We start from the raw sequence: 22101 nt of genomic DNA on the forward strand, positions 1-22101 counted from the left end.
TTCATGGTGGACTGAAGCCATTTTCATGTTCAGAATGTGGGAGATGTTATATCAATAAATCACATCTTTTAAGACATCAAAGAAGTCACTCGGGGGAGAAGCCATTTCCATGTTCTCAGTGTGGGAAATGTTTTAACCAGAAGTCATATCTTGTAAGACATCAGAGAAGTCACACAGGAGAGAAGCCATTTTCATGTTCAGAATGTGGGAAATGTTTTATTCAGAAAAGCAGTCTTATTGCACATCATAGAATTCATACAGGGGAGAAGCCATTTTCATGTTCAGAATGTGGGAAATGTTTTAGCATTAAATCTTCTCTTGTGAAACATCTGAGAATTCACACAGGGGAGAAGCCATATTTTTGTTCAGCATGTGGAAAATACTTTACTCGTAAATCAAATCTTACTTCCCACGAAAAAAACTCACATGTGAAGAAAAGACAAATTCAGATCTACAATATTGGACATTCTTTACCCACAAATTCACTCATTAAGAACTCACCCGAGATGCAGCCGATAATATTTACAATAGCAACTCAAAATTGTTATAACCCATAATTTGCTTACTTTTGAGATCTACACTTGCATTTCGGTATTTCTTAAAGATTAAGATCTTAATATGTGGCCTCAAGTGGTATAGGCTGGCAGGTGTTTTGCATATAATGAGGCGTGTTAGGGCACTTTTATTTTGTCTCCATGGAAAGATCATTTAAAAAAATCATATTGATCATATTACACCATTTTTGGGAATTTCCTATCCAAATTATTTAAGTACTTTTGCGTGCTGGGAAGTGTCTTATACTGCAAAATATTGGTTTGTTGTTGTTCTTGTTTCTTATCAAGAAGATCCAACCAGCATACTTAAAGGGACACTGTCACCTGAATTTGGAGGGAACAATCTTCAGCCATGGAGGCGGGGTTTTTGATTCACCCTTTCCTTACCCGCTGGCTGCATGCTGGCTGCAATATTGGATTGAAGTTCATTCTCTGTCCTCCGTATTACATGCCTGCACAAGGCAATCTTGCCTTGCGCAGGCGTGTACTATGGAGGACAGGGAATGAACTTCAATCCAATATTGCAGCCAGCATGCAGCCAGCGGGTAAGGCAAGGGTGAATCAAAAACCCCGCCTCCATGGCTGAAGATTGTTCCCTCCAAATTCAGGTGACAGTGTCCCTTTAAGGGGAAGCTGCTGCTTGAGATTGAACTATTTATGAGGAACGTCTTTTGATGCAATAAGAAAAGATACAAGTACCATGACAAGACCACATTAGGTAAAATAAGTGTGCATCTGCTAACCTTTATGCCTTTATTATACAGTTGTGTTCAAAAGTTTACATACCCCAGCAGAATTTTTGCTTTCGTTGCCTATTTCCAGAGAATATGAATGATAACACCAAACCTTTTTCTCCACTCATGGTTAGTGGCTAGGTGAAGCCATTTATTGTCAAACTACTGTGTTTTCTCTTTTTAAATCATAATGACAACCCAAAACATCCAAATGACCCTGATCAAAAGTTCACATACCCTGGTGATTTTGACCTGAAAACATGCACATAATTTGACACAAATGGGTTTGAATGGCTGCTAAAGGTGACATCCTCACCTGTGACCTGTTTGCTTGTAATCAGTGTATGTGCATAAAAGCTGAGTTTCTGGGATCCAGACAGACTCTTGCATCTTTCATCCAGCCACTGATGTTTATGGATTGTGAGTCATGGGGAAAGCAAAAGAATTTTCAAGGGATCTACTGGAAAAGTTAGTTGAACTGTATAAAACAGGAAAGGAATACAAAAAGATATCCAAGGAATTGGTAATGCTAGTCAGCAGCGTTCAAATGATGATTAATAAACGGAAAATCAGGGGCTCTAAAAACAAAACTACGATCAGGTAGACCAACAAAAATGTCATCCACAACTGCAAGGAAAATTGTTCAGGATGCAAAGAAAAACCCACAAATAACATCAGCTGAAATACTGGACTCTCTGAAAACTAGCAGTGTGGCTGTTTCAAGATGCACAATAAGGAGGCACTTGAAGAAAAATGGGCTGCATAGTCGAGTCGCCAGAAGAAAGCCATTACTGCGCAAATGCCACAAAGTGTCTTGCCTACAACACGCAAAACAGCACAGAGACAAGCATCAAAATTTCTGGAACAAGGTCATTTGGAGTGATGAGACCACAATTGAACTTTTTGGCCACAGCTATAACCGTTACATTTGGAGAGAGGTCAAGAAGGCCTATGATGAAGGGAATACCATGTCCTACTGTAAAACACGGAGGAGATCGCTGAAGTTTTAGGGATGTGTGAGCTACAAAGGCACAGGAAACTTGTTCAAAGTTGAAGGAAAGATGAATGCAGCATGTTATCAGCAAATACTGGAGGCAAATTTGCAATCATCAGCCCGGAAGCTGCTCATGGGACATACTTGGATGTTCCAACATCACAATGATCCAAAACACAAGGCCAAGTCGACCTGTCATTGGCTACAGCAGAACAAAGTGAAGGTTCTGGAGTGGCCATCTCAGTCTCCTGACCTCAATATCATTGAACCACTGAGATCAGGAGATCTCAAGTGCACAGTTCATGCTAGACAGCCCAGGAAGCATTATGCCCATTGATGAGGTAGAAAGGGGTACTGAGGAGGTGGAAATGTGAGCAAAATTGAAGGTAGTTTCGAAATTTAAATATTTGGGGATACAAATCACCCTTCCTCTGACGAGGTTTGAAGAACTTAATCTAAGCCCTCTGCTACAAAAAATACGTACCAAAATTTCAGCGTGGAACAAACTACATCTCTCTGTAATTGGAAGAGTGAACCTTTTGAAGATGATTGTGATGCCACAGTTGTTATATGTACTGCATAATTCTCCAATTTGGATTCCGCAGAGTAGGTTCCATAAAATCAAATCGCTGTTTGGCGAACTAATATGGGGGGGGGGAAAAACCCAAGGTTTAAACAAGAAACTTTGCAGAGGCCAAAGGCGGAAGGGGGCTTGGCGCTCCCTAACCCTTGGGTATATTTTTTATCAGCACAATGCCAGCATATTGAAGGATGGGGGGAGGAGATGGGAAAGGGGCAATCGCCCAGTAGTTTGAGATATTTGATGGGAAAATGGCCTCTGGGTGAGAGTTTGGAAGGGGGGCAATTTTTGAAAACTGGGTTCTCGGTTTCCTACTGTTCTCCTAATTCATAAGGTATGGGAAAAAGTTAAACAGATTAGGGGTGTCACAGGCCTTACCAAATACTCACCTATATGGGATAATATAAACTTACAAGAATTTAAGCAAATGGAAGGATATGGGCAATGGTGAGAGGCAGGAATTAGAAAGATGGGTCAGCTACTGGGTCAAGGGGGACTTAAGTCATTTGTGGAGTTACAAACAGAATTCCAGTTATCACATTTAAATTTATATCATTATAAAAGAATTCAGCATGCGTATCGGTCGCAATGTCGGAGAAAACTTATTGAGATCCAGATTGATATCATGCTGGCTTCCATTTTGGAGAACAGCGGGACAAGGGGGGCAATTTCAGAAGTGTATAGAGATTTATTATTCACCTTTCTAGCCAAACATCCCATCAAGTCTAGAGTGAAATGGGAAGCTGAATTGGGAGAGATAAATGATGATAGATGGGAATCTATTTTAGAATATGTGCCTAAGATCTCTATGAGCGAACCTGGGAGGATGTCTCAATTATATGTGATTCATAGAGCTTACAGAACTCCCGATAGACTGTTCAAGATGGGTTTGAGGTCTGATTCCGAGTGTCCATGATTTTCGCAGGAACATGGCACTGCCCTAGATTGTCCGCCTTCTGGACAGTTGTATTGAATCTGATTGAATTGGTAAATAGGTGTGTCATTCCCAGAGACCCTTTGGTCTGTATATTAGGCTATGTGGAAGAAATAGCAGTGGTATCTATGGTTAAACTGGCGATTGCTAGACTGTTATTCATAGCAAGGAAATTGATAGCTCGGTTCTGGATCAGGGAGGAGCCTCCAACTAGACGAGACTCTTACGCAGGTGGACCATATAATTTTATTGGAAAAAGTATCTATACTAAGAGAAATAAACTAGATGTATTTCAAAAGATTTGGCAGCCATGGATAGAATGGAATTAGAATTGTGGGGAGGATGCATAATGTTATAGATGATGTTCATACTATACAATTGTATTTGAATTGGGGAAGGAATATCGGATGGGAATTTGGGAAAGCATTAAAGGGGTCTCGAAGGGGGGGGATGAGGGAAAAGGGGGAGGGAGTTATGTTCATAAAATATATGATTATCTGTGAATAACAGCTTGATGTCATTTGTTATCATTGATTTTCCTTAATAAAAATGTATCTGATTAAAAAAGACAGCCCAGGAATTTACAGGAACTGGAGGCTTTTTGCCAAGAAGAATGGGCAGCTTTACCATCGGAGAAAATAAAGAACCTCATCCACAACTACCTCAAAAGACTTCAAGCTGTCATTGATGTTAGAGGGGGCAATACACGGTATTAAGAAATGGGGTATGTGAACTTTTGATCAGGGTCATTTGGATGTGTTGGGTTGTCATTATGATTTAAAAAGAGAAAACACAGTAGTTTGTCAATAAATGGCTTCACCCAATCACTAACCATGAATGGAGATAAAGTTTTGGTGTTATCATTCATATTCTCTGGAAAAAGGCCCATAAAGCAAAATTCTGCCGGGGTATGTAAATTTTTGAGCACAACTGTTAGTCTCTATTGGGCACTCGTAGAATAGAGATATATTAAAACCTTTCGGGGCCTTTAACTGTTGGAAACCGCCATTATAGATATATATACGATGAGAGCAGCATCATAATAAAGCCTCTAATGTAACATTTCCGTGTTTTAAGTTTAATTCTGCAGCTTTTAAAATGTAAATGTGCCAGGACTAGTCCTTCAAGGTGTTGTTTCTTCCAGACTAGTCCAGCCTCAGATTATCTAATAGCGAACCCCGGTAAGAGATAAACATTCTCTATTAATTCAAGCAGGACCAATATACATTGATTGTAATAACACCCACAAAGTTTTGCCATCTTAACAATCTTCCTTCCCTATTGCCTCTCCCACACACTTACATTCATATCACTCTGGCACATGGAACATTGTGCCACCCCCACTTGACCATTGCGTCTGAAATGCTGCTTTCAAAGATTAATAGCGGCATTTAAGAAGTTAACATCAGTCATCAGAGGTGAAAGTTACAGGTACAGCCAAATGCTGGCTATGTAACATAGCTAGAATCTGCAGGATATGGTGCAGGCTCGATCTGTAGGATATGGTGCAGGCTCGGCTCCTAATCTTGTCACCTGCCATACAAGGATACCCAGTGTAATTTTTTAACTGCTCGATAACAGTTTCTTTGTCAGCCCACAAGCACACCTAAGGCACAATGCATATGAAAAATATGGTAAAGAAAAGAAATAGGGCGAGTCAGCTCCCAAATTTATGGCTCACTAGAAATCCTAGTTAGGTCTGTTGGCCAGACACCGCTTCACCAAATACATCAAAAAGGTGGCAAGTCCGGGGATGCTTTATATATTTTTACATTGCTGAACTCTCCACCTTTTTGAAGCAAGGCAAAATATGAGTAGAGTGCATGAACTCAATCTAACCCTAAAATATAGGGGAAGGAGAGGATGCTGAAGGCCATTATGGCTGTCATGTTGGTTGTCCTGTGAAGCCCAGTTCACAAAAAATGGAGTAAGAGAGATTAAAAAGTCTTCTGTAACAGAAAAGAAGATAAAGTAGCATTACTCAACATTGATGATTTTTTAAAATACTTTATTAATCCATGCTGTATCAAGGTTACAGATAAAGAGAATATCGCTATTTCACTTTATTGGGCTTCTGCCAGGCCTCAATGGTAAGTTTTGGAACTTGTCTTCTGCTCAAGGCTTTATTTTAGATTACCGTACATGTAACTTTTTCAGCTCTACTATTTTTTTTTTTTTCTTGAGTATCAATGAGAAGCCTAGAAGGAGCGCCATAAGCATGAAACGGCCGTAGCCTGTTTAGCTCTGTATCCTTGTTCCAGTATGAATAAAGCATTTAAGAGATCAATGGTAGGGCCACTACTTTATCTTGTCTTAGGATTGTAAGATTGCTCTCACTAAGTGTATTGGGGGACACTCGCTTGGCACGGGAATAACGTAGCCAGGCACGATTTTTGAACACAAAACAGTCCATACGGTTTATTAAAGTGTCACAAACCGGGTTATGAAGTTCATATTATACATTCCATAGAACACAATAGGCACCAACTGGTGATGTTAACTTGCAGCTTTATCTTGTACACTTCATATACGGCTTTGTCTCAGACACTAAACATGCTGGGCCTCTCACTTCGCCCAGTTACCATAGGTGTCTGTACGCTGTACACTTCACCAATGTCCCAAGTTACATACAGCGCATATGACACTGGGTCGCGGTCTCTAAACACGCCGAGCCTCACTCTGTTCAGTCACCGTGGGAGACCACACAGTTCATGGAACATCACAAGCACCAACAGTCAATGGTACCTTACGGGAGCTCCTGCTCTACCTGCTGACTCCTTGTCAGTCGTCTCTTCCGGGTAAGCTGCCTCACAGGGATCACCAACTTGCCTGGCGGCATATCTTAGTCAGTCCAGACCCACCGAAGGAACTGTAGCTTCCCCCCACACAGAAAGCATCCCAGGCTCTGTAGATGCAGCCTTTCCATGCGCTTCCAGGAAGACCAGTCACAGGCACTTCCAACACACAGGCTATCTGTCCATGATCTAACCAGGTGCTTACAGGACTCCAATCCATCCGCGGACAATTCAACACAGAATGTGTCCTTGTTCTGAGACCTACTTTTAGATTGTGATCTGTTGTCACCAGTGCCCGTACCGCTTATATAATAGTTAATCAGGAGCCATCCCTCATGAGAAAAAGAACCAATATACCTGATGTTATTTTATGGTCTTCTTCTTCTGCAAGTACACAAAAATATGGAAGCTATTTACCAGTAGCTGTGTTTTTCAGGAGCCATGACAACACCACGAGAGAGAGGGGATCCGCCCTCAATAGTCAATAGGCTCAAACAAAGCTTCCGTTAAAGCTGAGCGCACAAGGTTTAGATCCCATGGAACTAATTTTTGTTTAATTGGCCTGGACCTGGTTGCTGCCTTAAAGAACCTGGCTATTGCTGGCTAAATTACTATTGTATAGTGCCCCTAGAGCTGACACTTGAACCCTGAGAGTGCTGGTGACTAGACCCATTTTTAACCCTCTCTGCAAAAATTCCAAAACTTGGTTAATACAGACCTTTTGGCCAATTTCTGCTCCCGAGACTGCCAAGAATTTTTTCCAAATTCTGACATAAATATTAGTTGTAGAAACTTTTCTGCTCTTTAGTAATGTATTTACCAGATCTTGAGAAAACCCTTTCCCCCTTAGTAATGTCCTTTCAAATTCCACGCTGCTAGATGTAAATTGGACACTCGTGGATGGAGAATCGGACCCTGGGAGAGGAGATCTGGTATTTCTGGAAGAATCCAAGGGAAATGGACATCTTCCTCACCCAAGGAAACCATGGTCTTCTGGGCCAGAATGGGGCTACTAGGATTACCCAGGCCCTGTCTTCCCGTACCTTCCTTAGAACTATCGAAATTAAGTTTAGTGGGGGAAAGGCACAAGTGACATTGAAGTGCCATGAGATTAGGAGAGCGTCCACTGCATATGTATTCTCTCTGGGGTTTAAGGAGCAAAACTGATGTAGCTTTCTGTTTTCTCGGTTGGCAAAAAGGGCTATGTCTGGGGACCCCAACAATTGCATGATCTGATTGTAGACGGTCTGATTGAGCGCCCAATCTCCTTGTTTGAGTTTGTTGCAGCTTAGGTAGTTAGCCATGATATTGTGCTTTCCTTTTATATGAAGAGCTGTAAGTGATAGTAGATGAGCTTCGTCTATCTGAAAGATACAATCTGCGACTTCCATTAACAAACAAAGCAAAGTACCCCCTTGATGGTTAATGTAGGCTACAGCTACCTGGTTGTCTGAAAAAAGCCTGATGTGCCGGCCCTGTTGGGATATAAGGAAATTACTTAAAACCCAAATCAAGCGCCAGAGGAGGGATTTCACCTGCGAGACTCGGCCGTATCTCGCATATGTGCGATCCCGGCCTAAGGGTGCTGCATGGACCTGAAACTCGTAAGGCTTTTCATGTTTTTAATATGGCTTGCTATGCCAGAATCAAGTTTTTTTCATCAGTGGTGTGCCGCTTATCCTCTATATTTTTTGTGTTACATATCACAATTGAAGGCAATTGCCATCATGTGTTGCCATCATATGCCTCTATCAGCAGAGCTGAGCTGCTGTTAACGCCTTACATGCTACTGTCAATTTCTGACAGTGGCATTTAATGCGCATGAAATAGGGGTCGCAATGTTCCCTGTGACGCAATCACAGGGTCCAACTACTGTTTCTTTGCCATGACGGTACTCCTCTGATGACTAGGCTGTGGCTGGCATTCATAGGAGACTGTGATTTTTACTATATGCTGCAATTTTGTAGCATTACAATATTTGTAGCATTACAATATTTCATATGAGCAATTGGACAAGTCCTCACACTGCTGCATTGACTCAAAAAATGAAAAAGGTCGCAGAAAATGGCCACACAAGAGGTTACGGAGATCCTTTCATTGTTTTGTGTGTGGTGTTTTTTTTTTGTAAATTAAACTGAGTACCTCCTGCAATTGCTGCTGCTCCACTGATTTTGGAAAAGTTTTTTTTTCTACTTTTTTGCCCTTCCGTTCAAAAGTTATGACCAATGGATTTAAAGATGCAAACGGTTCACACTCGCCACCTGACAAATTGATTCCATACATTTAAATATGAATTTTGTTAGTGCTGTTTAGATTAATGTGACGTCGTGCAAATTTCTTTAGCAATTGTGTTGAATGTGGATGCAGCAGATGTTTGCAAAATATATCTGGCTAATTAGTATTAGGAAATTGGCAAGTATGCAGTGATTACAATGACTGTTCAAATAAAGCACAAGCTCTCAGTACACTATTAGCATGACTGAACAGTTAAAGGGAATATGTTAGCAGGTTTTTGCTATGTCATCTGAGAGCAGTATGACTCAGGGCAAGAAATTCTGATTCTAGCGATGTATCACATACTGGGTTGCTTGGTCTAGTTTTGATGGAATCCCTGGTTTGTTCTGTTGTAGACGTAGAAGTGGTCATAATGCTGAGCTGTGTGTAACCACACCCACACACCTGATTGGTAGCTGTATGTGTACATTGTCAGAAAGATGCCAATCAAAGATGAGGGTGAGATTAGCCTGACTGCTCTGCATGTGAGACATAGTCCTGCAGTGCTAATCTGCTGGTAAAATAATGATTGTATTAAAACTACTACACACAGCCTAATAAGTGCTACATCCTTGGAATCAGGCTCACTTGCTCTACATTATGCTGCTTTGAAATTAATTAGAAAAAAAACTGCTGACAGATTCCCTTTAAATGCACTTTCTCATTTGTTTTAAATCTATCATCGACCTCTTCTGGCTCCAATCAAAAAAGATGGGGACAGAGATAGATTCAAAACAAGTAGGTGACAAGGTGTACTGCATGGCTGTCATGACTCTTGTCTGATAACCCGAGACCAAGGGCTCTTTCCCTGTCTCTAACGTTAAGGGGCACCCTAGCTCCCCCTTTTCCCCTGGATATTTCCGAAGGGCAAGAGGCCAGGGCCACGTACATTCCCTTATCTCCTGAATCCGCATTCCGTCTGTACCCTTCCCCCACACAGGGAAGATGGGAGTTGTAGTGCACTATAGTACACCAACCAGACGAACAAGGTAACAGGAACAGGAAATGGAAAATATCAGGCATACAAATAAACACTCACATACAACAGAGGAATGCACTGGGGGGTGGAGGATGGGGTAAAACCAAAGTAGGAGAAGAAAGGGAATTATCACACTCACAAATCCAAGCAACAGTCACAGATAAAATGCCACCAAAATGCCTACTCTTATAACCACCAACTACTATCCTCCCAGATATGCAGCATAAGCTAGCTCTGACGATGCGTGTCAGTCAGGACCCAGATTATATAGAAGATAGGAGTGGTTAACGGTGCTTAGCTGAGAGCTTTAGCTCCAGGAGCTTTCAACATGGCAGATTAACCCCTGTACTGCCGAAACAAATTTACACAGTTTAAAAAGGTGAAGTGTTTCTATTCAGCGCAGGAGTAGGAGCAATCAGATGCTGCGGTCTTCTGGCTCCTTTCTGTCCCCTTAATCCGGTAACAATGGCTCTGTCACTCAAAGTGTGCACCCAAAGCCTTTGCTTGCTTTAAACAGCTATTATGTGCTGACAGATTCCCCTTAAAGGAGTGTGCTCATCTTCGGTCAGGAGTGTCCCACTCCTCTGTCTCCCAGCTTCATGGATGCCATGGTGTGATGGGCTCCTGAAGATTGACGGTTTAGACTAGCAGCATGGCATGTAAAGCTGATCTGAACTGTGCCCTCTCCCATGCTGCCATCAGAGGCAGCTTTGGCTCTGCAGCGTGGGAGAAGCACAGGGACAATGGGGCTGGCTGCATCCATCCAGCTACAGAGCAGCACTTGTAACCTGTACGTGCTCCTTAGGAAACTGCCACCTTTGAGGTGGCTGGTAACCTAGGCAGTGAGACGTAAACTATTAAATTTAAAATTTCTCCTTTCCTGGGAATGGAGAGAACTTTTTAAAAATAATTAAACTGTCAAAATGCTTATTTTTACAACCACATTGCAATTTTAACTTTTAATTGTTCAATTTGCCAACTACTTTTAGTCCCCACTATTAGTTTGTGCAAGATCTGGTCAATCGGCCATGACAGTAATCTGTGACCGCTGGATGGGAGTCCAGTGAACATTGGGTAACGCTTGGACTGGCTGGGTGGATCGGACTGAGATCGTGATGCAATGCTCGGACTGGCCGACTCTCCTCGCGATAGCTGCATAAAAAAATATGAAGCTGTCACACTCACCTAGGTAAACTCACCGGCCTGTACGAGCATTGCGATCTGATCTTGGAATTTACAAGGCCGTCTGACTGCGCCCATAGATAAAGACAAGACTTCGCTAGTTTCCAGATCTTGGTTCAGCCATAGTTATCACTTTACTGATTTGAGATATTCACGTGGGGTCAGTGAATTTTTCAGAATTGAAGTGGAGGGCAAATTTTTGTGTCTTTATTACATAATATTTCATAGGTAATTGCTGTTGATTGCGGTGTATATTCCTGTATAATATTATGGTGAGGGACATTTCTTCATTTATTTATAGTACTCTTTCTGTTCCTATTTTACCAATGGCTGAACATATTTTGACTGTGGATTCTATCACCCAAATCACAATTACAATGAACATGCTCCTATGTGTTGCATGTATACGCTTATAATCTGGCTCAGTTTTTTTGGTAGTGTTTGAACTCTTTAGAGAGTCGAATCATTTGAGATTACTTCCCAAGCACTTTATGGCCTATAACCTATTTTAGTTAAAAGCTATTAGTTTCCCAATGAGGAGTGTGGTTCATTAAGCATAATGTTTTCTTGAGGATTCCATGAAGGTTTGTCCACGAAAGGCATTTATCAGGCAGGTAGTAGTTTTAAAATTAAAATCACCTTCATATGAAATTCTGTAAGTTTCTTTTAGCAGTGTAGGGGTTAATCAGCTCAGTTGAGAACTCCAGGAAGCTTTCTTGCATTAAGACTTTCAGCTGTGTCCTGTTAGCCACTCCCATCTCCTATATATTATGGGCCCTAGCACTCATTGTCAGAGGTAGCTTTTGCTGCATGGCTGGAGGTTGTTGCTGGTTATTATTGAAGACATTTTGTGGATTTATCTGGGACTGTTGCTAGGCTTTGAGTGTGTGATAATTCCATTTCTTCTCCTACTTTGGTTTTAACACCATCCTCCACTCTATGGTGAATACCTCTGTTTATGTGTGTGTATTTGTATGTTTGGTATTTTTCATTACCCCTGTTCACATTACTTTGTTAGTCTGCTTAGTGTATTACAATACACTACTGCTCCCTTCTTCCCTGGGTGGGGCAAGGGTACGTGGCCCCGTCATCTTCACCATCAGAAGCCAGGGAACAGGGTGAGCTAGGGCACCCCCTAGCATTAGGAACATGGAAGGAGTACCTGGTCCTGGGACACTGAACAACAAAGTCGTGACATCCAAGTTCTTTCAGCTATGATGCACTTATCAAGCAGAGCCACTTTAGATGACGGGTGGACATCTAATACTGATGTACTTCTTAATTCCTGCATCATAATTATTTTTTTGTGTGTATTGTCCATTATTGTAACTTAATTTCTTAACTTAAAATTTAAAATGTGCTTATTGATATTATATGGTGCCATTGTGGGATCTACCTATGTGATCACACTGTCTTTATTATAGGGTTTTTAATGGAGTGTCTTTCTATTTGTGTGGATTTTTTTTCTAAGTTTTATTTTATAAAATAATTAACCTATTAAAAAACCTGTTTTCAACATAATTACACACACACGCCGTACGCAGCCTCTTGTGTGGTACCACCAGCGGAACACCGTCGCGAACACGGCACCACCGGGATCAGCCGAGTGATTCACTGACTGCCGCCATCTTTGAACAGGAGGAACGCATGCGCAGTTTTAATGTGACCGCCGCTATATGTCTACACAAAGATGGCGTGAATTCCGCGCAGGTGCAGTGAATCATTCGGCTGATCTCGGCGGCAGATGCGCGACGTGTCTACAGGCAGGGGAAGCCGGTCACATTAAAGGGGTTTTCCCATGAACGAAAGTTCATTTTAAAAATTGTCTGTGTCTGACCGTGTACAGAGCATACCACATCTCCTGGGCAGGGGAGGAAGCAAAAGACAATACTGACATTTAAGAAGGGGATCACAGAGGATTTCTTTTGTCAGGTAAAACATTTCACTGACTGTTTTTAAACAATATTTTACCTCACAAAATGTATCCTCTGCGATCACCTGCTGTAATGTCAGTATTGTCTTTGAGTGGAGAACACAGCACAGGAAGGAGAGAGACCGCAAACTAGGGGGATAGCACATGGGGTAGACAGGTCAAAGAAGAGAGCACAGACTGGAGAAGTCACACATGGGGAAAGAGAGAGTGGATAAGTGGGTGATCACATGGGGTGGAGAGATTCTCAACGCTGCAAAGCCTGCCCCCATCATGACATTACCGCCCTCCTGATGGGATAGCATCAGACCTCCATCTAGTTGCTTTATACTATCTTAATGGGTACCTCTCAGGTCAGATAACGCTATTAACCTGCAGGTGTCCGGCTTTCAATCATACCGGCTACAGTCATTACTCAGCATTGTGAGCGGCGGCTATAAGCATGCCCTGGCACTTTGACGGACAGCCGATTTGGAAGGGCATCAGTGCAGAATAACTCTTATATCTGCAGTTTAATAACATTAGAAGACCTGAAACATTCCCTTTAAACTACTTCCTGGCTTCTCTGTTGACTCATTCTCGAAAAAAAAAATTGTAAAATGATTTCTTTTACCCAACAAAAAATTCCACTATTTTTTTTATTTTTACTAATATGGGATGATAAACTACAATTTCAGATGTATTCACTCTTTAAGTCATGGAGAACAAAATTGTAGCATTAGGAGTGGAGAACTGTGGGGAACCAAACAAATGAGTAAAAATCTTAGACTTTTTTTTTCTTATTAAAGAGAAGGTGCTTTTTTATGTTTGTACTAATAATTATATTGTCAATTATTTTAATCCAAAATTAAATATTGTGTTTTTACAGTTAATTTAATTTCTGCAACCGCTGGGGTGTGCCACTTTTATTTGCTGGTGTGTAAATGTCTGAGCACGACTCTTACAAACCTCAAAAGGCCCTGTGCATATGAAACTGCAGTCTGTGACCACACTATGGATGCCTACAGACAGTATCGGACTGGGTTGCCAAGAGCCCACCAGTAACATTGACTTTGGGGGGGCCCACTTTTCACCTGCATACAAATATTACACTACCCTCGTTCACAAACTTCCCTATATCTCTATGAAATAATAAACTGGGTAGTTTGGTCAATGAATGATGAGATGCTGCTTTTTTCTGTACAGAGTGAATCAAGTGAATGATGCCATGTACTGCCCATACAGTGGGTTTGGGGGCCAAGATCTGCACAGGGGCACACAGGGGCCCATTGGGGGATTCCCCTGTTGCCCTATGGGCCAGTCCGAGCTTGTAAACCAAGCACTCCCCTGAGCTGTCCAGTTGTCAGCTGTGGGAGTGGGCTTGGCGCCATTTTGTTGTGGCTCACTGCTGCTCTGCAATTTCCCACTGTCGCTGCTCACATTATTCAGCATTAGCGGTGGCTGGAAATGCCAGGATGCAGGGAGCGGAGGTCAGTGATGCGGTGAGTGGTGATAGGCAACCTTGCTTGTCTCACCGCTGGGGATGTCCATGCCGCGGCACTACTCTGAGCGGTGAGGGAATTGTGCACTGTTGAGACTTCTTCCAGGGGTGAGAACAATCCAATTCCAGTGTGTGATACAGGCCAAGAATTTAATTCCAGAGTGGGATAAAGTCCGTGTATGTAATCCTCATTCATAATAAGGCAAGCATCACCAACTAACAGAATCTACGCTGCCATATGTCCTTGGTGACAAGCAGTGCGGACTGGTCATGTGGCAATTCTGGCAAATGCCAGAAGGGCCTGTCTGGTCATGGGCTGCCTTGTCTGCTACATTGTTAACAGAATCGGTGTTCTCAAGATACCCATATTGTAAAGAGTTATGATGGAGCACAAAGTGGCTGACTCTGTCACTTACCCCAGCAGGCCACGGGTAGCATTACAAATATTGGTCTTGTAGAAAATCTTCCTTTCCTCCATACAGGGTAATATTAGTAATATATCCCATCTGCCTGTTTGATTTCAAATGCCAGGACTGAATTTCAGCCCCAGTCCGTACCTGGTGATACGGTTTACATTTCAGTATTACATTGCAGTCACTAGTAATGGCTCTGCACAGTGATCCTAAACTTTATCCTCTCTTATACTTTTGCAAAGGCCCAGAAGAGGAGACAAACACATGTGAGCAGACCCCACCCACATTTACAGCAGTCATAATGCGAGTTGACAGCTCACTAGGTTTTCATGGCAAATTACAGCAGTTGATACCCCTAGTGGTTAACCCCTTTACCCCCGAGGGTGGTTTGCACGTTAATGTCGGAGCCAATTTTTACAATTCTGACCACTGTCCCTTTATGAGGTAAAAACTCCGGAACGCTTCAACAGATCTTAGCAATTCTGAGATTTTCTAGTGACATATTGTACTTCATGTTAGTGGTAAAATTTATTTGATATAACTTGCGTTTATTTGTGTAAAAAATGGAAATTTGGCAAAAAATTTGGAAAATTTTGCAATTTTCAAACTTTGAATTTTCAGGCCCTTAAAACAGAGAAATATGTTACACAAAATAGTTATGAAATACATTTCCTACGTCTACTTTATATCAGCACAATTTTATTAGGAAGTTATAAGGGTTAAAAGTTGACCAGTAGTGTTGAGCGATACCGTCCGATATTTGAAAGTATCGGTATCGGATGGTATCGGCCGATATCCGAAAAATATCGGATATCGCCGATACCGATATCCGATACCAATACAAGTCAATGGGACACAAATATCGGAAGGTATCCTCTATGGTTCCCAGGGTCTGAAGGAGAGGAAACTCTCCTTCAGGCCCTGGGATCCATATTCATGTGTAAAATAAAGAATAAAAATAAAAAATATTGATATACTTACCCTCGGACGCGCCCTGGTTGTCACCGCTGCAACCGCCATGCTTCCCTTTCTAAGAATGAGCGCGTTAAGGACCTTCGATGACGTCGCGGCTTGTGATTGGTCACTGAGCGGTCATGTGACCGCTCACGTGACCAATCACAAGCTGCGACGTCATCCCGTGGGAGGGAATGAGCGCGTTAATGACCTTCGACGACGTCGCGGCTTGTGATTGGTCGCGTGAGTGGTCACATGACCGCTCAGCGACCAATCACAAGCCGCGACGTCATCGAAAGTCCTTAACGCGCTCATTCTTAGGAACGGAAGCATGGCGGTTGCAGCGGTGACAACCAGGGCGCGTACGAGGGTAAGTATTTCAATATTTTTTATTTTGACTTTTTCATCGCAGAATTGGCTGGAATTGAGATTGGATGCCATGTCGCGTTTGGAGAGCCCCTGATGTGCCTAAACAGTGGAAGCCCCCAATTCTAACTCCAACCTTAACCCCAACACACCCCTAACCATAACCCTAACCCCAACTTTAGCCCCAACCCTAACCCTAACTTTAGCCCCAACCCGAACGGGAAAATGGAAATAAATTTTTTTTATTTTATTATTTTCCCTAACTAAGGGGTTGATAAAGGAGGGTTTGATTTACTATTTATAGCGGGTTTTTATGTTTATAAAATTTATAAAAATATACAATGATTGTTTGCTTGTATTAGGATTTTTCTGTGATATGTATCTATTTTATTTTTATTGTGTGACATTTATGTATATGTTTCATCTTTATCATGTAGAATGAACCCTTAAAAAAGGCCATATGGGCCAAAACATTGGGGTGGAATAGTTTTCTGTTGCATTCCTTGGTTGGCTGTGAATTCCCAGGATAATAAACATTTCTTTTTTTGCATGAAAAATTTTCTTTCTTTTCGTCTATTGAGTGCTAGAGATTGCTCTATAACATAGATTTTTATGTTTGCCAGCTGTCACACGCTAAAAGACGCTTTTTATTGCAAAAAAATAGCTTTTGCATCACTACATTTTGAGAGCTATAATTTTTCCATATTTTGGCCCACAGAGTCATGTGAGGTCTTGTTTTTTGCAAGACGAGTTGGCGTTTTTATTGGTATCATTTTCGGGCACATGACATATTTTGATCGCTTTTTATTATGATTTTTGGAAGGCAGAATGAACAAAAACCAGCAATTCATGAATTTCTTTTGGGTGGGGCGTTTTTACCGTTCCATGTGTGGTAAGAGTGATAAGGCAGTTTTATTCTTCCGGTCAGTACGATTACAGTGATACCTCATTTATGAGCACGGCCGATCGGCTTAGACGTACTATCCTGTCCATGGTCATACTGGCTGAGCCCACATGGACGGTATAGTACATCGGATGTCACAAAGGGGTTAAAACTTTTCAAATCATTTTTCATATTGGATACCATTAAAACATATTTATATAATATATATATTTAAAATGAAAACATTCGTACTTTACATTTCTTTAACTGTTGAAAAAAGATGCTGAAAATTGTAGGAAATGCAATGGCTTTCATTTAGGTAAGTCTCTCTGAAGGCATTCAGTTACAAAGTTGCTTTTGAATTTTTATGCCTCAACATAAAGTCTGGCATATATATTGCAATTCTCCTTTCACAAAATGTCTTCCTGGTATCTGTCAACTCATTAAGTCTTAAAAGAAAATTAAATGCCCGTACACAAGTTGAAGATTTAAAGGAAACGATTTATTAGGAAAGTATATATTGATCTTAATATAAAATATTCTCTATGGTTGATATTTACATGGTTGATGTTTAGATACAGTATATGACTCCTGCGTACTTTTTTTTATATTCTATCATTCAGTACTTTAAATTTCTATGTTATATATTACACGAGACTATACTTTGACTGTAAATTACGTTTTTCTTTCTTTGCCGTATTTGTCTATAGAAAAAGTGAAACATTAGTAATTACATTTGACTTAATTAAAATATATATATTTTACATATTGTAAATCAAAATCATTCCTTCCTATGTGTGACTCTTCATTATTAACAATATCTAATTTGAAGCAACATTCCTTCAGAAGATGATAGTGGTTTCTCCCCTGTGTAGGTTTCTTTGATGGTCCACAAGGTTTGATTTCTGAGAAAAACATTTCCCACATTGTGGGCATGTAAATGGCTTCTCACCTGTATGAGTTCTTTGATGTCTAACAACATCCGATTTCTGTTTAAAGCATTTACCACATGCTGAACATGGATATGGCTTCTCCCCTGTGTGAGTTCTTTGATGTGTAGCAAGAGCTGATTTAATGCTATAACATTTCCCACATTCTGAACATGAGTATGGCTTCTCCCTTGAGTGACTCTTCTGATGTTTAACCAAAGTCTGTTTTCGAGAAAAATATTTCCCACATTCTGAACATGAATATGACTTCTTTGCTTTATGAGTTTTTTGATGGTCCTCAAGATATGATTTCAAAGTGAAACATTTCCCACAGTCAGAACACAAATACAACTTCTCCCCTGTGTGAATTCTCTGATGTCTAACAAGATCTGATTTCTGGCTAAAACGTCTTTCACATTCTGAACATGAATATGGCTTCTTTCCTGTGTGACTTCTTTCATGTTTACCAAGATTTGATTTATCTGTAAAGCATTTCCCACAGTAAGAACAAGAAAATGGCTTCTCTCCTGTGTGAATTCTTTGATGTCTATTAAGATCTGATTTCTGGTTAAAACATTTGCCACATTCTGAACAGGAAAACGGCCTCTCCCCTGTATGAATTCTTTCATGTTTAATAAGATTTGATCTTACAGTAAAACATCTGTCGCATTCCCTACATGAAAATAACTTCTTCCCTGAGTTTGTTATTGTGTGTTCAATATCTCTTCTATTACTTTTATTTTGGTTATCAGTCTGTAATAAATAAGAAAGGCTCTGTTGAAATAGATCAGGTGGTAGATCTTTGCTGTGGGCTGGAGGTGTATCTGGTATAATTATATACTCTTCATATGTATCATGTGATGTACCTTCATCATTTGCTTTAAGATCTGAAGAAATTTCATTTTCCTCTGAGCTCCTTATATAGTTATCTGCTAAAAATAAAACTACAAAAAAAATACTTTTAAATTCATTTTTGTTAATTAGATTTTTTTATATAAAAATAATCTTAGAAATGGCAAAATATAAATGTTAATATATTAACCTTCTAAAGATTTGGCCGATATAATTCTACGATACATCCCCATTGGACTATAAATCTCACTTTACTGTGTGCGGTAATAACGTTAGAATGGTTTAATTTATCCAAGTAATTCTGAAATGGTTTTTGTGAACATTGTATTTATTCTTGAACCTCAAACTAGATTTTCAGGAAAAACAACCATATGAATAAAACCTCACTTATAGGGTCATCACATTTTGACAAGAGTATAAGTGATAACTTGCAGATTGCTGGGAGTCCCACTTATGAAACTCAAAATCGCAAAAATGGACACTTAAAAAAGGGTATTCCCATATGCAAGATCCTATCCCAATATGCAGTAGTTGTAAGAATAATAATAGCAAATACCTCCAATTAGAAATGTAGTGTAGTTTTTCTGATTCACTATGTCTTTTTCCTCATGTGCAGGGTATTGTAGAACCTTAGGTATCCATAGGTATGAACAATACCAACTAGCTAATTTACTGTTACTATATTTAGTGGTCGTAATCATGGATACCTAAGATCTTGCAATGCCCTGCTATACTACTTTTCTAACTGGAGGTATTTGCTAATATTGTTATTACTACACCTACTACATATTGGGATGGGGTCTTGGAGATGGGACTTCCCTTTTACGTGCCATTTTAGAGTGAAATGTTCGTGAAGCTTCCATTCACCTTCCATGTATGCATGGTCACTGTTCTATTCTAATGAGACTTTTCATAGCCCCATTCACATGTTTAGTGGAAGTCTTAGTGGTTAGACCACCAGGAATGAACAAGTTACCACGTATCTTGCTGTAAAGGACCCTTCAATAATAGTGGTCATCAATTTGTGACTACTGAAAAGTTACATAATAAATAGGATATCCAGTTAATTTGTAATAACAATGTCTTACATAACTGCACTAATTTTATACAAGAAACAAGTTCACGAGGTGTTAAAAATGCAACATTTCTTCAAAGTTGAACTTCTTTTTTGATGTTGAAATGAGAATACAAAGAAAACATGGTAAGGCGGAGTATCACGCTTATCTGGCTGTCCATTTTTTTTTCCTGGTGTGATAGTGACAAAAGCCAGAAATAAATTGATACAAGAATGGATCCCTCAAGTTCTGTCCACCCAGCTTGACTGATAGCACTTCAACCACCCAACCCAGCCCAGTCTGACTAACAGCCGCAGCTTGTTCGGAGCAGCATGAGATTTCAGCAGCAGAGGTCTTAACCACCAGTGTCTTTTTCCTCCAGCCAATCAGTGACCTCAGGTGAATGGTGTTCAGAATGTCACCGCTTGTGGTCTGGTTGGAGCAGCAGCCTTAGAGAAAGGTAATACTCAGCTTTCATGCTCATCATGAGGTTTGTTATGTATTAATAATGATCTAACATATCAGGCTTTTTCTCCTAGTGCTTTGTGAGTGGCATTCCTGACACAAACACTGGCCTGTCATCGTGCATACAAGTTAAAAAAAAAAAAAAAAAAAAAGGTCGATCGAGTTTAACCCATAGTTATACACCAACCCAACCCATAAATTATACATCAGTCATTGCTTGACTAATTAAAATCCTCAGTGAAATTCAGTACTAGCAGAAATAATATCTACCATTACCTACCTCTTGGCCATTCAAAAGTCTGACTGATATAAAAGAATCTTTACCTATGTAGATGGGTATTAAAAAGTTTCACAAGTTTTATACAACTTAAAGGGGAAAAAAGTAAAAAAATATGGTTTGGTACTGCTGTAATCGTAATGACCTGGAGAATCAAGTTATCTGGACAATTTTTAATGCACAATAAAATCATTAAATAAAAAAAGAAGACGTTGAGGTATTGAAAATTTTTCATGGGAGACTTGAAACTGCAATCATTTGATACTGTATTGCAGTATATAGTGAAAAGATTGGTCTCCTATGGAGCTCAGCAAAATGGCTGAGCTTCACAGGAAGGAGGACAAAGATGACAGCGACAGGGGGCTTCAACTCCCTCCCGGCTGTCATAGTAACCCATAAGTCCCTCAAAAGTACTGGCATACTTCAATTTAAATGCCTCTATCACAGATTGCAAGCTGCTCATGAATGGTTCACAGCTGTGGTCAGAACTCGGCACCAACTTCGGGTTATAGAGACTGATGCCAGCTATGTGACAAAGACAACTTTCATCTGCATATGGCGGGAGCTTAGCTCGTGGCGCTTCACAGGACTTTAACTGATGTCTTAATACAATATGGGCTTAAAATATGATTTTCCGTACTCACAATAAAATCTTTTTCTCATAGCCTTCGTTCTGGGAGACACAGGAAACCTTGGGTGAAGTCTGCTGCCACCAAGAAGATGACACTAAGGCTGCCGTCACACTAGCAGTATTTGGTCAGTATTTTACATGAGTATTTGTAAGGCAAAACCAGGAGTGGGTGATAAATACAGAAGTGGTGCATATGTTTCTATTATAATTTTCCTCTATTTGTTCCACTCCTGGTTTTGGCTTACAAATACTGATGTAAAATACTGACCAAATACTGCTAGTGTGACGGCAGCCTAAGAATAACACCTTAAGGAAAAAAAATCAACTCCTCGCCAGCAGGCCACACCTTGCATACCAGCAAAGATATGCAGTTGGTGATGTGGCACCCCAGGAGTTTGGGTACCACAGTAGTGCTGTCTTCCTCACGGGGAGGATAGTGCTATGTCTGGAGACAAGTGAGATTTCCTTTGGTAGGTTTACACACACACACACACACACACACACACACACACACACACACACACACACACACACACACAACACCTTCAACTTCCAGGCCAGGAGGGGGACCTCCAAGCCCTGTTTAGGGCAGCTTCCCTCAATAAAGATCCTGGTTTGGAGGCAGAGACAGCTCAGTTTGTAGCAGGAGTCTGTGTGCAAGGACAGACAGGAGTGGAGCACAGAGGAAGGAGAGAGCTTCAGGAGGCCATGAGCAGGCCTTTGAAGAGTATCAGCGCAAGAATCCGGGTACCGGGAACCCGAGGCTTTTGTGGATTATAAAACACAGAGCAGAACCGGAGGGTATTGTTCTACAAGGACTTTGCCCTTAATTACCTGTGG

General features: G+C 40.7%; 2 protein-coding genes across 3 annotated transcripts in view; one reads left to right on the forward strand and one right to left on the reverse strand.

Annotated features, from left to right (window-relative positions):
- Window positions 1-22101, forward strand: part of LOC138666617 (zinc finger protein 271-like) — a 240808-nt gene that overhangs the window by 13239 nt on the left and 205468 nt on the right. The gene's annotated exons all lie outside the window — the stretch shown is intronic.
- The window catches only part of LOC138664033 (oocyte zinc finger protein XlCOF22-like), a 34242-nt gene continuing 29673 nt past the window's right edge, over window positions 17533-22101 (reverse strand). For both annotated transcript variants that reach the window (XM_069750446.1, XM_069750445.1), the window contains one exon: window positions 17533-18925. In XM_069750446.1, the coding sequence (XP_069606547.1) occupies window positions 17895-18925 (1031 nt within the window). In that variant the 3' untranslated portion in view covers window positions 17533-17894. The remainder of the gene's footprint in view (window positions 18926-22101) is intronic.

The sequence above is a fragment of the Ranitomeya imitator genome, chromosome 2, assembly GCF_032444005.1.
Source record: "Ranitomeya imitator isolate aRanImi1 chromosome 2, aRanImi1.pri, whole genome shotgun sequence".
Taxonomy (NCBI): domain Eukaryota; kingdom Metazoa; phylum Chordata; class Amphibia; order Anura; family Dendrobatidae; genus Ranitomeya; species Ranitomeya imitator.